The sequence below is a fragment of the Opisthorchis viverrini genome (assembly GCF_000715545.1).
Source record: "Opisthorchis viverrini unplaced genomic scaffold opera_v5_273, whole genome shotgun sequence".
NCBI classification, from domain to species: Eukaryota; Metazoa; Platyhelminthes; class Trematoda; order Opisthorchiida; family Opisthorchiidae; genus Opisthorchis; species Opisthorchis viverrini.
The window spans coordinates 413,633-431,162 of record NW_008751925.1 but is presented as its reverse complement, the minus strand read 5'-3'; the positions used below and the strand labels follow the sequence as shown (position 1 = coordinate 431,162).

General features: G+C 41.5%; 1 protein-coding gene across 1 annotated transcript; it reads right to left on the bottom strand.

Moving 5' to 3' along the window:
- Positions 1-2,038: 2,038 nt before the first annotated feature.
- Positions 2,039-17,296, bottom strand: T265_09310 (hypothetical protein; the record flags this gene model as incomplete). The annotated part of the gene is made up of 2 exons (XM_009175339.1): positions 2,039-2,373; positions 17,256-17,296. 2 exons carry the CDS (start codon positions 17,264-17,266, stop codon positions 2,160-2,162), a joined length of 225 nt encoding a protein of 74 aa, XP_009173603.1.
- Between the last annotated feature and the right edge of the window lie 234 nt (positions 17,297-17,530).

The window sequence follows — 17,530 nt, the reverse complement described above, 5'->3', positions numbered from 1 at the left end:
TGAACTCCAAGTGATTGGAACAGATTAANTGATTAGAAAAGACTAAATGTCAGAAATCAGCCTCTGTCAGCAACACACAATTGTGTGGTTGTTCCCATCCTATCTTTGTTTCCAGAAACTCTTGTTCTCTTAAGGTATGAATGCACTAATTGGTTCACTTTGAGGAGGAAGTCACTGAACTCTTCTTCAAGCCACCAACATGATATATCATCTGTCAGACCAGAATTTGGATCACAAAAATCGGATAGGTAAGACGATCATGTTACCATTAATCTTGTAGAGATTGCTCAACACGTGCGAATTACGATGTGTGATGTGTTTATTTCTGAGTGACCGACTCCAATGGAAACAAAATGTAAGCTCACTGCTTTTCCGTTCGCACCACTTACAGAAGCCTGGAAGAAGATATCGGACTTCATTGTTATTAAGTCCTACATTACCCGAGAACTTCATTGTTATTAAGTTCTACATTACCCGAGAAAGTAGTATGCCGTATCTGTCCTCATAATTTAACCAAAGTTCAACACACTTGGGAACAAATAGTATTTTGACCACAGAAAATGGTGGCGTTGACCAAAAGCTGGAATTGTCAGTCCTGATCAGTGAATCAAATATCTCGCGTAAAGGATTACGGAGCAGTTTTGACCTCAAGGAAAGTAAGGCTACCCTTAGGCGAAGCTCTAATATCAGTTCTCTAAAAGTAAAAGTACGTAGGCTTTTCCAGTCTGGTTAATGCGACCGGATTGAGAATAGGTTCCAAACGTAACGCGATACTCGAACCACATAAAATGTTCCGGAAGTGGAAGGCCCAAACAGCCCATTCTCCAAACATCTGGAACTACTTAAAGAAACCTGGGCTTGAACACTGTCACCTGGGTATAAAGTGGGGCTTTTCTCTGTTACTTGAAAAGCTGAGATAAAAACCATCTTCGGAATGTGGACTGGTAGCGGCCGTGCTTTCTTGCGCAAGTTTTTTGAAACTTGCAAATAGGCATGCAAAAATTGTTGGAAATGGGGACTTTATTCTATGCAGTTATTTTGGCTTGCACAAAAGGAGATTGAATAGAATTGGCGACGACTGATTTTGAAAGCTTTTGATATCAGCCTAGATGAAACTCTAAGAGTAACCGAACTCGGAACTAGTCACACCGGCAGTGGTGGAGCAGAAAGCGCCGTGACCGCTCCTGGATTTAATTTGGTACTGTATTCCGATAAACTACAATGATTGGCATGAGAGTTCCGCAGAATGGGTACACAAAGACGAATATGCATTATCAACAATATCTCGGTTCGACAAAGCAGAAGTAACTGTTCACTGAAAAGCACACTCATCGATCACAGTAGAACAAGTGTGAGCAATGAAGAACTACACGTTACTCCTCTCAAAAGGCATCGAGATAGGGCTTGTTTTTTGAAACAGTAAATGTCTACGACCGGTTTCTGACGCTTAGACGTGCCCACAAACACATTGTTTGCTGGAGACCTGCTGACAAAACACCACAAAACTCGAACTACGGAACACTAAGGGGCCACTGGGCATCCAGGCTACAATAGCTATATGATAAATGAGATGTGTTTAGAACGGGCGAGTACCGTCCACTAAGTTAGTCTCACAAGCCTAGGTGGCGTGGTTAGCTAAGCGATTCACCATTTTGGCCTTTGCTTCGCTTCCCATCACAGTTTCTCTACTGAGCAGTTCGACCGAAAGGGGACAAAGGCTGAAATGTGGCCTAACAGGCTGCAACCTGGTATGGGCACGACAAGGCGAACAATCTTACACCGGAGTGTGGTCTTTTCTAGCCAGGTGCCCAGGTAAACTCAAAAAGGTATAATGGCTATCCTGCTTCGCGCAATCCACAGGCCTTATAACTCATTTGAGTGGAAATTTGAGTTCAATGCTAGATTTTTTCTGAGCTGGTGAGATTCAGGCACCCAAGTCCGGGCATAAAAAATAGCTACGAAAGTTTAACCCAAGACTTATCCTAGCAGAGGTAGTTTAGAACATACGTCATTGGCTGGAAGATAAACACAGACGAGGGAAATAATCAATGTATTTCTTGTCAATGAAACTTTTATGTGATAAACAACATGAGCAAACGGAAACAACATCGATAAGCAGATGCTTTATTATAAATTGGAAAAGCGAAATACGGTTGTTTCTATTGATGCGCCTTCAAAAATGCTGCCAACTCCGTCTTGGACCAGGTCTTATCCCCATCAGCATCGTGCACCTTCATGAATTCTTCCACCGCCGCCCGGGACACTGACCCACCATGCATCTCTTCCAGTTTCGCTTTCAATTCATCAAGGCTGATTTTTCCGTTCCGATCGGTGTCAAGCTCATTGAACATTGCATCTACCTCCTCTTTGATGCTACAAGACAGTTGAAAATGTGTCAAAAATGCATCAAATAGACTCAAAAACTCGTAACGACGTGAATAAAATAGAGGATTGATTTTCAATAATGGAGAACGTTTTCCTCCAGTAAAAAATAAACTGCTCCGTTTGTCTTTAACTAAACGGATGACTGGCTTACCAATGAGAGATGATCTCATCTTGACCTATTTGGGCTTTTGTTGAGGAAGACCACTCACAAGGTTCCTGAAACCCTTCGACAACCCATGACCGGTTTTGCCGTTCTTGAGGCTCACAAGGTTGGTGCGATCCATGTTTCCGGCAGCCTTACGTTCTTCTTGAACCCAAACTGTGCGTTCGTGAAGTACGTCAACTCACGCAATAATCTGGTTTCAACAGAAGACCCAACAGAATCCCAGCTGAACAATATCATAAACAGGAGATTTAGCTGGGATTCATTTGCATTCTCCGTCAAAACCAAAAGTGGTTTACGAATGATTGTGTTTCGTGACGATTATTACGTTTTGTTTGAAGGATTGGTTTTATATTCCTATTACTAATGTATCTGGGATTCCACATAAAATAACTTCATAAGTTTAGACAAAACACGGTTTCATGACCCGTCGCAACGGGAACGAGCATACTTGCGATATCGAATTGGCGTATTCCACTTACACTAGAACTTATGGCCGTTGACACTTCCAAGTCGTGAGCGGACTGTGTGCTTTCAGTTTCATGCTGTATGGCTTTTCACCTTACCAGTAACAGTCAGTAACACGGATCACATGTAACCTCTGACTGAGGATAAAATTTGAATACTTTTTATAGCAGCTGAAGGTAATTGGCTGACCAGTTGAGTACTCAAGGTTTTGATTCACCACTCTGTATTGTTGATCACATTTCTGATTAACTTATCATTACTAAATGGTAAAGTTTAAAAAATTCCCTTCGGATGTGTCAGTTGCAATCCCTCAGATGGATTGGATACTTCGAAACAAGGACAAAATGGCTCCCATTTGTTCTGCATTGTAGCTTGAATAAGGTTCGCTTTAAGTAGAAAATGTAGACGGCTGGCATAGAATCCTCCCGCTCTAGCAATCGTTAGCTGGCAAAGTAATTTTTAAAGTAGAATATCAGCAAAATGCACTCATTTGCAAACTTATTTGGTTTTGCGAGAGACTCGCCCGGAACTCAGCTGAATCTCTCGGTTTTGATTGGAAAGTCGGGGAATGCGCCTACGTGATGAGCCCCAATAAGGGCGAAACCGGTCGTGGGTTGTTGAGGAGTTTTCAGCAACCTTATGAGTAGTGCATTACAAATATATAGTATCAGCACTTTCCAGTTTTTGCAATATACTTCAAGTTACAAGAAATATTATCCTCAGATACAAATGCTCTTTAATGACATTCAGCTGCACCAATCTAAGAGCAGGCTGCATATAAATGCCACGCTGACTAGGAGAGTATTTGCAGGAATTTTATGTCTCAAAGCGATGGTGCATGTGAGGAATTCAACAATGCCTCTTTTTCTGGTAGGCATCTTGAATTGCAGCATAGCGTACTACATTACAGTATAGTGGGACGCGGTGTAGTATATAGTGTAGTACATTATAGTACAGAATAGTATGGTATGATATGATATGGAATAGTACACTGCAATACGACATAGTGTAGAATAGTGTTGTGTAGTATAGCACGGTACAATAAAGTATAATGCACTTTAGTGTTCCATAGTTTCGTGATATGCAACTTAGTGCATATCTCACAATGTACATGGGCAACAGAACAGTGTCTCCTGGTGTCCAAATTATAGCCATTTACAGGAATTTCCTTTGGCCTAGATGAATTCCGAACCAACCTGCGGATCATATCAGCCATCAGTAAGGATGCGAAGAGTTTAAAAAACCATCCGTTTCTCTTCTATCCAATGTAGTCAGTTCTGAGTATGCAAATTTTCAGTGCATACACCTTACAGCAGCTGTTTAGAAGGTGTTATGTGTGATGTGCTGAAAGTCTGGGAGGCATTTTATGGCCACTTCATTGATTCAATCCACAATAGCTTCCCACACATTCCACTGGCAAATACACACAGATTTTACCAACCATACCTAAGAGCAAAGTGAACTGTGAAATTCTACGTGAGTTTATTAATCTACCTATGGTTGAGCGATTACGTGGCCTATCCTATATTGGAGGATACAAACCGTGTACAACCAGAGTGGAAGATCCATCGACCTAAATTTGACAGTCAGACTGTTTTGAAAGTTGACAAGCCATACTCCAAAATTCATAAGCACGATGGGGAGGAACAGTGGTTCTAAGCTTAATAGATTGCTCGATTTTGAGTGCAAGACGTTCAGAATATTCTACAAGAAGTAAACTTGAAAGGACCAGTAAAACTATTTCATTACTTTCCAAAAGAAATGAATTTAGTAAACTCGAATCCAGGTAGTTACTTGAGAAAGCAATGGATATATATTTTGAACTGAAAATGTTGGAGTACAGTCTCGCAGACTTAGCGATTCCAACCGAACGAAACAACACCCCTTGTGAAGACATACGTGCATGCACCACAACTTTCGTACAGTGGAGACTCAGCTGCTGAACTGAGTAGCAGAAGATCTGACCATGATGTTGGCACGACACATGTCCATTAATCTTTGAGTTTCATCCGTGGTCTGTTTAAGAGACAAGCTGTTAAACTGCTCCACTAGTATCCACCCATATACTCGCATTTGGTTCTGATTGCTTGTTATATGAAAGGACAACCACGGCCTCCCAGGTCTCCCACTGGTAGAGCAAACGCACCAAATGAGACTGACGTCAATCAGAGCCTACAGACCAACGGCTGAGTGACCAGACTGGCCGAGCGGCGTGCTTTCTAGTTAATACTCCAAGCGTACCCGCATCCTGATACAAGTAAGATGTTACTGAACACGGAGCTAGGTTACACGAAACACGAAAAAGCACTAAAAACTGACTCGAAAGTAAGGAGTACATCTGCAAATGGCGTTATGAAAACTTAGGAGTTTCCCGAACTTTTCTGAACTTTGTACGAATACAGCATTCTAGAAAAAGAACGTAATATCAAATAAATGGCTGAAACTGCGGTGGTGGGTCTCAGGATATAGGCAGCTCTCACCCATAAGTGTCATTATTAGTAGACACTGTTATAGCGATATCATTTCATCTTATTGATTGCCAAAGTGATCATAATCCATAAATCTGCATTCAGAAGATGAGTTTGCAAGCCGCAAACTGCAAACTGAGATGGTATGCAAGGAATTCGGTTCCAAAAATAGCTATGCACTGACATCAGCCATTGGCCAGTTTCACATACTCCTAACTTTCTTTGTGTGCTGGTGAAATTCTTTTAGCTTTCCCAGGGAAACTTGCGAGTAGTATCACATGGATTAGTATATAGACTAATCGTGGATAACTAATTCTATGGGGAAGAAAACTTGAAACCAAAATAGAGGCGCTGTGAGGTTATACAAATCATTTTTAAGGTTCGAAAACGAAGTCAGTCGGCCCCGAATCTAGATCGAACAAACAACACTCTGTCGAAAAAGTGAAAGCTCTTAACTTTCCTGCCGGCATGGAGTTACGTAACTGAACTCCGGTTGTGAATGATCTAAGTCGGTGCTGGAAGTCAACGGGCGCCATGAACTATCCACGAACCCGGCCGAGGAATCGGCCTGTTAACCATAGTGTGTCTCACCCGTTACAAGTGTTCCGACATCTCGAAGCCCTTATAGTAATTCTCATGAAGGAAAAAGCAAGATTAACTGTTGCTCCTTGAAAGCATACAAGCATTCTCCGGCAGGCGTTGATGAGACGCTGATCTTCTTGAAACGTGCAGACTACATAATCGTGTTTGTGGTTATTTGATTATTCGAATGCCGAACTGAAATTTCCCCTGATTTGTGGGAAGTGCCGAAGTTACAAAACCAATACGCTTTGGGACAGTCTTCGTTTATTACACTTTTTCCGGTACCGTAATTAGGACTTTACCATTTACAAGGGTTTCTCGCAAGTGAACAATCGATTATAACTAAAGTCCCTCCAAAGAATCGGACGGTTGTTGGCATCAAACAGTTTTTAAATGCTGCGACGAGATGTTACGGTTTTCCGGAGCCAATACGGGACTTTCTGTCATGTTTCGGAACTAGAGGAAAATGAAATGTGTTCACAAAACAGAGAAAGCCTGGCAGACGATTAGGTATTGTGTGGGTTCGCCAGCGTTGGGGTCATAACTGTGGTCACTCGATGAAAGAGGATGACTCTGAATGTGTTTAGTTTTGCCCCCGGTGAGACCATTATATGGATCAACAAAAAATACCATTAACCTTTAAAGCAATCTTGATATTGGTGGGAATTGTTTTTCACGTTCTGCCCAAAACAGGAAAGTGGCTTTCCAGGATACAACTGAATCAACACGATATATTTTCCCATTTTGAGTGACTGTGAGTAATGCAATCAAAATAGTGACTGAATAAAAATATAATATAACTACACAGAATAACCATGAATATCTAAGTAGGGAAACAAATAAACAAATATATAAATAATAGACCTGGAGAGCCTCAAGCGGAACTGAAATCCGTAGTTTATTTGTATCAAATAATCTATCGCGGAGGATAATCTAGTTGGCGTGAACACGGGAGGATCAACTTCACTACAAACGTCAGCTGAAAGTGCCAACAAAGTGAAACAGCGATGGGGATATTCATGCTTCACTAGATTTTTCTCTCAGTGATGATCAGTTGGGATATAGTGGTGTTGAGGAGAACCCATTGAGGTGAAAACAATCAAATCAGCACAGGGAGGCGCGTTTCCGCAAACTATGTCTGTCTAACAACAAGTTTGTTTTCCAATGGGCTTGTTTACGCGGTATCAGCTATTTTCTCCGTAATTTATAACCACCAGGCTATGATGGGAAAATCAGAAAAGCTTATCTTATTAAGTAACTGAATTTGTTTCGATTTTGAGTCTGCAGCGATTAGAATCAACAATCAAATGTAGATTTGCTTGGCGGAACCAATTAGCTGCGAATTTTTGGATGGGGTTTCGAAGAGTGATTTTATTTTTCATGGAAATTAACATGTGCTGGAAGGGGGAAGCATCTTTGCTAAGAACCCAGAGCTCAAATCCCATTACTCGCGCTAAGGATCAAGCTCACAAATGCCGAAAAATTGCCTTTAAGCTTCGTTTGACCTTCCAACATTGATGGACTTTACTTGCATAATCAGTCACGAAAACCGATACTTAGGACTTTCTGTGAGTCAGCAGTATGACCTCAAGAAGTTTTGGACTTAACTGACCGAAGAACATGCGTCCAAGAAATTCCACATGCTTGTTCAGATAAAAAGGAACATTTTGGATTATGGACCTATTTAAGAGCCCAATATTAATTAAATTATTAAAGAAACCTCTATGATACTCTCACCAGCATTATTTGAAGAGATCTGCAAAAATCTCGGCTCATTTGTGCTATGCAGTTCCCAGAAACATTTCAGTAAATGCTTGCAGCATTTAACTTCTGTTCCCCAACTACTGACAAGGATCCCAGCTTAAATTCAAAGCTTGTCGATTTCCGTATATTCGTTTGGAATGAAGGACCCATGCAGTCTTCAAGCCACATCCTGGTGGTCAAAAATCTACAGCGAGAAAAAGTTTTCGTCGGATAAATAAGTTTACTTGAAATCACATCACAAACGAGAGATTTAGCTGGATTCCAGGGAGTCTCTCGAAAAAACAAATTAGTTTGCAAGTGAGTGTATTTCCCTGACTTCATGCAATTCGGTTTCAAGTAGAACGTACGGTTGACGGAAGCTCAGGGACTGCGCCTACCTGATTGGCCCCAAAAAGGCCGAAACCGGTCGTGGGCTGTTGGCAAATTTTCAGCATCCTTATGAGTAGTGCATTACAAATATATACATGAAATCATACTGGTTTGAAGACAGGAGTACCTTCGAAAATCTTGTACCATCCCTAGTTGTGTAGATTTGATTGTTTCCACCTATCGTTGTATCCCAAGTGAATGTTAATAGAAGAACAACCACCTGTCAGACACTGAGTATCCTGTGTATCACTGTATCACTTCGTTGGCCTTTCAAGCCGAGGTGCCTTGTTGAAGTTGAATCAGCTGCAGTTGCGCTAAAGAGAGTACTCTTCGCGATAGATTATTTGGTACAAGCAAACTAGACTTGTTCTCAAGCTTGTTGGACAGGTTCTCCTTGAAATGTGGATGCTGGTTTTCCAACAAAGTTTCATATAAATGAGCGATAATTGCCTAGTTTTTACTATTCAGCATCTGAGAACACAGGGCCTTCCAGATGCGCTTTTGGGTGTTTGAAGTTACAGGAAGGGTACATATTGGAGCACTGGGCCAAACAGGGACAAACCTTTGCATAGTGCATAGTCTTGAGGACGGAGTTGCTTTGTTTGCTCTGAATGCCAGAACAAGCGTCTGCACGCCAAAGGTCCTGAGTATGTTCTTTGGACCGGAACTGGCAAGGTGTGTCATGAAACTCTCTGGGTGTACAGTGATTCTGATGCACAGAAGTGCCTACTGAAGCCCCGAGACAACACTATTATACACATCCTCTTTCGTGTACTGACAACTTCCGAAAGGACCGAAAAGTGCGAGAGATCGTTGGATCTGAGGCGAGAGAGTTGTAAACTTTTGACTTACGGTGACAGTGAATGTGCGTGATAACTGGTCCATGCTAGGCTCAACGTCGCTTTTGGTGCAGCTCACAGGAGAGGACTTTTTCAGAGAGCGTAAGATGGCTGATCGAGGCAACATGGATTTCCTTTCTGGTATCAACCCACGGAAGTCGACCAACTATCATTTCTTAGAACGTTTTATGCAGTCAAATTTGCTGAGTTCCTTGTGCTCTTTCACGCGTGTTATTTTAATGTTCTTAATGTTTCTTTCTTATTATGTTTGGCTGTTTTCGGCCAACTGTAATTGGCGAATTACAGCATATCTGTGAGGAAGACGTCGTCAAGAATGGTAACCGTTATGATTGTCAATTCGTCGCCTGGTTAGTTCTACGGTATTCCCAGAATTTCTACGTCATTTAGTGAAATTGCTAAACACTGGCTGAAATTGCATTCAGGCTTGCTAAAGACATTTTGGCTGTTGTCCTGATCGCCATGCTTGACAAGTTGGTTCGACGCCATTCGAAATGATATCAACCATGCATGGTAGAATACCTTAGCACTGTTCTTCAGCAGTGCGCCGCTGTAAAGGCGCTGAACAATACTGTATTCGTGTTGATATACACAACTTTGACTGATTAAGATCAGCCGATCGGACAATCGATCCTGTTGGCTGGTCAGTTGATCTGTTCTCTGATTACTTGGCAATCGGATTGCCTTGGCCTCTGAGGCTTACACTCGATGACTTTATTCTGTAGTTTCCTTAATTTCCGCGTTTTCTGGCTGAACTTCCTTGGTTTTCATAATATATTTCCACGAACCGAAGCTTTCAAGTGTTCTAAGTTGGATTTTCGTTTCTCTTGATAGTCGTGTATAGGAACCAGGGGAAGTCGCTTTAATCCAAACGGAGCCTTTTAATGATTTTACGATATACTACTTATAATAGTCCATGCAGTTGATTTGGCGCACGACGTTCTTTCGGTCCTGTTCTTTAGTCTTGGAATTACTCCCAACAAAGTGGCAGTAGGTCTGTGGGCTGCTAGGATTTTTTTGTTTCAAAAGCCCTGTAGTGAGTTCGTATGTAATTTCGATGGGTGATGGGGCAACGAGTGCTGTGATTGTTGCTGTCGACGGTTTTCTTCATCAAGCTTCTTCTGATCAGCTTAGCTACTTATGGATAGGTTTTAAGGTGGCATTGTCTCGTCTGAGTGGTGCTACAATGCATTTCCGCCTTCCAGAAAAGAGTTTCGAATCGGGTCGTCTTGTAATTTGTTCGGCAGTTGCTCTGGTAATTTGGTATACCATTTGTGTGTATCTTCTTTCGATGAGTGTAAGCTTGAAGATTCTTATCTCCAGTCCTGATAATGAAGACAACCAGGAATATGAATTGATTGCTCCCTTCAAGTTTGATAGTAAACGAGGTGTCTTCAAAAGTAGTATTGATGGGTATCAGACAAAGTGTCCACTAGTCAAATCTTTCTACACAATGTCATGCAGTCCATGAACGTTCCATATACTTGTTTATTTCATATTGATGGGTCCAGAGATTGAGCTTAACTCTTGATAATACACGGTGCTGTAGTCACTTCAGTTCAAAATCGACCAACTCTACACTACCATGAACGAGGAACTGTCAACCTAATCGAATAACTCAAAATGGAACAAATATCAGCAGGCAAGCATGGAATCCCAGGTAACTACATGACAAGGGTCATCGAGGGCTAGCCTCAGGGGTCAAGGCCAAAGGTAGTCCGACTGCCCAATAATCAGAGAACAGACCTACTAGCCAGCCAACAGGATTGACCATCTGAACGGCCAATCACAATCCAAGATCACTCTTCAGTCAGAGTTGTGTATACGAACCCAAACACATCACTGCTCGGTGCCTTTATAACAGTGTAAACCTAATCTACTACACACGGCTGATGTCATCTTGGCTGGTTTTAGAACGTTTGCAACCAACGAAAATAGGACAACGACCAGCTATACAACCTGAACCAACAGCACTCCCTTCAATAATGGAGATATTTTTTCTCGAAGTTCCGAAAACTTATTTCCTCGTGAAGATCAAGAAACTAAAATCCACTCAAATAGTCATTGGATGCGCATAGTTTTTACGGTTTTACAATCTCCCTTTGCGTCTTTATCACTGAAAAGACTCTGGTACAGATTACCAGTGAAAGGAAGAAGGTATTCGCTGCGGAGTTATTAATAGAAAGTGCCAAGTGACCAATTACAGACTATTGGACAGGGAAGCAAAACTCTCATTTGCATCTTATTTACAAAGAACTGAGCATACATCTTCTCTTGAACGTGTCTTCCGAAACTTTCCTGGATATTCATTGACGTAAATCATTCATTGCTCAAATTCAAGCAAAATGTACAAAGCGACTCCAAAAATCCCGCAACAGATCTCCGTTTTCAAGAGAGGCAAAGCAAATTTACAAGAAAACGTACAACTTGCATGCCTCTTCATCAGCAGTATCATACTTCAACCAGGACGTAGCCCGATTAACTATTTTGTAGATACTCACTTGGGAAAAGAATCTGGGTCAAATTAACGGTAGTCCAGAATCCTGCGGAATCTAGGTGTCTTCAAAGTGCTGCATGGTTATTGGACTTTAAGCTGAGTATGGCAGATAGATTGCAAACGTTTCATAACCACTTGATGTGATATTGTCACGGCGGTGTTGAGTGTTTGAGTGAGAGACCCACTCAGGCTAGCACTAAAGGTGTCACCTAGTTTGGTGATGAAACACCTGCAATCCCGCAATCAAACAAGCCCACAATCAGTACATGATCTCTATCACTCGAATATCTCACAGCAAGCACAAATTTTATCGAGTGAGGTATTTAATAGCATCGCATTTTTATCCTCTTTCGAAGGGCGTTTCCTGTGAACCACTTAAGAGAATCACCGTCCCAGTCTGTGCATTAACGCAGACATTACAGAAAGGACCCTTAAGATGGGAAGTTAATCGCCAATGACCCTTGCTGCGCTAAGATGCACTGAGCTGAATCAATGCACTTTCCACTATCTTTTTGTTTGCCACTTAAGTAGCTGGGGTTTAGGAGCGGATCTACACTGCTTAGCTGTCCAGTCATGGAAAAGCTTCCAAGCAGCCTGACATACTGGGAGTTGCTCTCTTCAGTCAAAAACCGCGCTTGGACGTAAGTGGATTTTCGCCCAAGATATTTTGTTCGATCAGCTTTTTCCTTCCGATGTTGATCGGTACCATCCACAAGTCGAGCAGTTGCCAGCATTCGGTCGACTACGGTGTGTCGAATAAGACTAGCTAGATATTTTCTAACGGATATTCGGTGTTTTGTTATAAGCCTTTATCTAAATTTTCAATTTGCTGAAAGAGTCGTCAGGAAAGAAGTCGAAAACCTGAAGAAAGAAACTTTTTAAGATCATGTTCTTTCTAAAATATTGCAATATGATCCCAGTATATTTGGTGACGTGAATCTGTACGCCACAACACTCACCTATATATCCTAGGGCAACATAATTTGAAAACACAGACTTATTTTCTGGTCAATCAAAGCAGTTTTTCAAGAACTCGAGAGATTTCTTACCTCTTTGTTCTTTTTCCCAAGTTCCTGACTCAGGCGAATACAGTGCATGCGTATCATTCGTGGGTACAAGCAGACAGAACTATATCCCAAATGAGTCCATAATTCAGTGATCGCTCACAAAGTCAGTGCACTTTGGCGACTCGATCGTATCATCATTCCTTGAAGGAATGCTTGTTGTGAAACCGTATTTGCATTCCTTACACCACAGTCACCGAAATTCATTGCAGTCAAAGCATCAATGAACCAATTACAAGTAAAAATGTTTCAAAATCTCAAACCAGACAACACTTGTCAAGGCTACTGAAACGAGGATAATGACCCGCTTGTAACAACCGGTTTATCGACACGAAGGCGCCTCACGTCATCACCGAGTAACGTCCATGGGTATTGTGGCAACAATGGATTGAGTGCATAATATTCAATGGAATACACTATGCAAACCTGTACTGTTCCCCAGCCTCTCCAGATCACATCTTCGGACTAAAGTAAGGAAAAGCGATTTTAACAAAATGCACGTTAAATAGGTGGACCGAAACCAAAAGAAAGAACGTTTGGAGACTATGTTGAACGGTATCGAGATCGGGTAAAATCCACACTACAGTCGCAAACAGACGGCTTGTTTTAAATTTTGTATCAAGTCCAGAATAAAAACCCGGGAAATTCGGCGAAATTCATTTTTACTTGATGCAACTTAATCAGGACAAAAGCATTAGCACTTTATTGAGTCCACCACTTTCGGTGTATCACCTCAAACTAGAGGACATACAATTGCTTATTGTTTTGTCAGTTACGTCACAGCTGGGTGTGTTTGCCGACCGCGTATTAAAGCTGTTTGCGTGCGAATGGTTTGGGAATTGGCAACCCCGGATGACGTTGATTGGGTAAACTACCGCTCCTAAAAATTGTATGTACAGTAGTAAAATGAAACAGAATTTCATGTTTTTGTGGTTAAATGATGGGATGTTGTGTCGATACGTACGGCACGATAAGATTGGTCAAAACAACCGAGAACCCCTATTGTCTACTGCATTTGGTAAAGAGATGGCTCCATTAAGACGGATATTGAGCTTCCGCACTAAAACAAAATCTTCTCCTGGGATACAGGGGGAATATTCGAAAACGTGCAATATCCTCATAAAAATCTAAACTACCTCTCCTGTGTGACCACCTATTACTACTAACCCATAGCTATCCGGTGAACCAAAACAGATTGCTTTCCATTGATGGAGATAAAAAGGCCTGTTTCAGTACTACCCTCTAGTCCGACAAAATCTCTAGCTGATCACTATCTGGGGCTTATTAATGAAATTACTTCGCAAACGTCTGTCAGACTTAGCTGTACACCAGTGAACCTCATATTCCGCTGTGCACCGCCTACGGAAACCATACTCCAACCTCGCATACTAGTCTGAGAGATATACCTCGCCATATCATTCCGTTTTTATCTATTGTACTCAGAACAGAGTCTAATCCGTTGTTTCATAAACTTGAAAATCGTTAAACCGGTATGTATAAGGATCCATCTGGATGCACACTATGAGGTGATGGTAATAGCAGCAAACGAAAAACCTAGAGCCAAAAGGTGTTATCAGTTGCTGTATCGGAATTGCACAACTGGGTTCATCAAACAAAAAAAAATTAAACGTCGTTCTGGTCCGAATCACCTTAGGCACCACAACTCTTTTACTGTACAAACAAAGCGGTTTTGTGAGACGAAAGCATAGATCACTGCCATTATGATAGGATGCTTTTTCTCCGGTTTCGTTTACTTCGAAGTTTCGTCAAATCGAAAGTCACTAGAAGTTCTCCAATACCATGAAAACCTTTCTCAAAAAAAGTAGCTTCCGAAAATAACTCCGCTTCCAGTGTACGCCCTGTCCCTCGTCCAATTTTAAGATTTCAGTCACGGTAACCGATGCAGGGAGTTGCCAATCAAGCCAGATTTCAAAACATTGTTACATCAGAAGTATATCTGGGGATCATTTAAGGATGGAATGCAGACATACTAACAAGTCTTCCGAGAATTTCGTCATTGGTTTGGCCTCTTCTTAAAACGAACGGGAACAAGGTGGCCAAATAAGCGTGAAAACAATAAATTTAGACTCATATTTGGGCAGAAGTATGAAAACGCAGAAATTTCTATCTTTAGTGCGAGACTCAGTACATTTCAAGTGCACAAGTCCAAGGGTACACACACTAGTTTTTCCTCTAATCAAGGCGTACTGTAGAATTATTCGGACGGGTTTCGAATTCTTTTTGTGGAGAATCTTCGAAATTCACTTTGTCTTTAAACCGTGAGATAGGACGTACGTTGCCAGTCTGCCCAGCTTGAAAAGTGGGGAAAGACAACTCCACCGAAAGTAACCCTTTAAATTTTAGTAACTCTTAAGGTCCACTGAATAATTTACGCGAGTATGTTGGTCTGACTGCCGTTAAACATCGTTCTAATGCCTGGTTTTGCACGTAGCTTGATAGGACCATCGAATCACAGTTGTATTCGTACATCTGATGTAAACAATGTTTTGATCTCAGTCTATCTAAGGTTCCAAACAGAAAAGCAAACTTTACCTAGAGAAGCTGTTGCTGGCTAAAAGCTTCCTTTATGAAAAATATCTGACCACGAAGACATAATAACTGTCCGAATACAAGTGATGAGGGTTGGTTATTCATGTTCGAAGTTGAATTAGGTAGTTTCCGTCCCCTAACTTCTAACCCGAAATGGCAGTGGTTATCAGGAGCAAACACTTTGGATTTCAGTGTGTTATTTCTTTCCGACTGGAAAATAATATAACATCTGCAGTAAAAACAAGGTATTTCACCAGATTAGTCTTCGTATCGGATCTGATAATCACTAGAGCAAGAACATTTAAGTGGTGATGAGTTGATCGTTTGGTTGAGTCAGTAGCTCGTCGGAACAACAAGTTCACTCATAATCAAGCTCAACAGGTGCACAAACTGGGCGGTGAACGCTGGCCAGATGCAACTCTTGGAAACCTCTGGCAAAAGGATGATTGCCTGTCTAATCACTATACTCTGATATTAGGAGCGGAGGCTCCCCTGGGGCTAAGGTTTTCTAAATCCTACCAGAGAACTGAATTAAAATTTCGGATTCAAACCGAAATGCAGCTATGATAAGATTCAGATGAGGTGTACAAACACTCACACTCTATACGGTATCACTACTCTAGATTCCTGTGAGCCATGGGCCTGAAAATACCGCATTTGTGTTCCAGCCCCAGTCTCACCGTCACTCTGTCATGTACTGACTTGTCATCCTGGTCGTGGTTAACTTATCCGTGTGAGGCCTTCTCTCCGCAGCCATGTCAGGGCAACATTCCTTTCGTTGATGATCATTTCGGTGAATTTTATCTGCAACTAGGACATAAACTCTGCGGTGTCCTCGAGGACCCGAGACGGGCTTCATCACTTTCATGGAGAGTGGAAAGGATGATATCGACAGTCTGCTCTTAATTTGTTCAAACAGAAGGTGAAACAACATGTAAAAATGATATCGTCTTGTTCATGGGCAATGGATTTTTCACTGTACAACAAATAAGTGCTAAAATAGTCCTATCGTTAATTAGATTGAAATAGATGATTGAAACTGGAACCCAACAGCACAGATTTACACAATATTCTAAGTTAATTTCATTCTATCTCAGGCGGTTACTGCAGATTATAATGATGAGCAAATGAAGAAAGACAAATTTACAATGTCAAATGTATGCTTTTCAATTTGCCAAAGCTAAAAACGTTGCTTTTCTGACTACAGAGATCCGAATTCTTTTTGTTAATAGGAGTGATCTCGCCAGGTTTCAGTACTCTCCTCTCCTCGATTTGCTGAGCGCCATATCAAATATGGTGGCTGGGTTGATGCGATGCTCGCTCCACACCAGATGACGAACAATGACGACGCTGGCAGATTAGGAAGTGATCCTGCCTAGTGTTATTGGCTCATTGGTGCATCTGATTGGTCACGTGATTACTCTTCCTCAATCACAGTTGTTGTTTAACACCCACACGTAGATCCCTGTCTGGATGTTGGTGATAATAAATACACTACTGGTACGACAATGCGATTTGTCTTGTGAATAGACAAACCTGGATGTTTAGTTGTTCCAGTAGAGTCACAGCTGTTGGCCGAGGTTGCATAATCTACCCATTGAACACTAGTTTCCTAAGCGTATCTAGTTCAAGGGCAGTGGTGAAGCTTCTCAGTCTGGGTGTTGGTAAATTGTTTCTTAGCGAACATCCCGCAGTAGACGTTAGGCACGAAAGTATTTCCACGGTTACTGAGTACCACATGAAGTGTATCAATGGCCTAGATCTGTCAAATTTCGACTGGCTCATGCATCAACACGAAAGTGACTAATTACAAATCTTGTCGTATGCAGATGTGCTTGCTTGACTGGTTCAATCAATCTTGGTTTTGACGGAGCATCCATAAGCCAAAAGCTTCCCTTCATTTCGCTTTCCAAACTGAGAACCAGATTTTAAAAGTCGCTAATAAAAGGAATCTTGAAAAAAGGGAATATTTTACTACTTCCGGCTGTAAGCCAATTTGCCGTAAATTCTGCTAGGTTACTTTCAAAATTTTGGCCATTATTGAATGTGATGAAATGATTTCGACCCGTTTTCTGAAAGACAGCTTACCTTTTGTCCATTTCGTAGTCGAGTGCAGCACTCAGTTAGCAAGAAGAGTGAAGTGGTAAAACTAATCCTGTTGCGTTTCGATATTCATTGTCTCAATGCTAACCAATGGGAACAAACCTTAGAAAATCAACCAATAAAATTGTCACTGATCAGGGATTATTCGGAGCCTGTCACATGCCAGTGAATGCAGCCTTCCAATCTTGAGTCGATTCGAAAGAATCGCACCTTCATAATCACCGTTATTCAAAACTCAAAATCTTTTCCACTAAACTGAT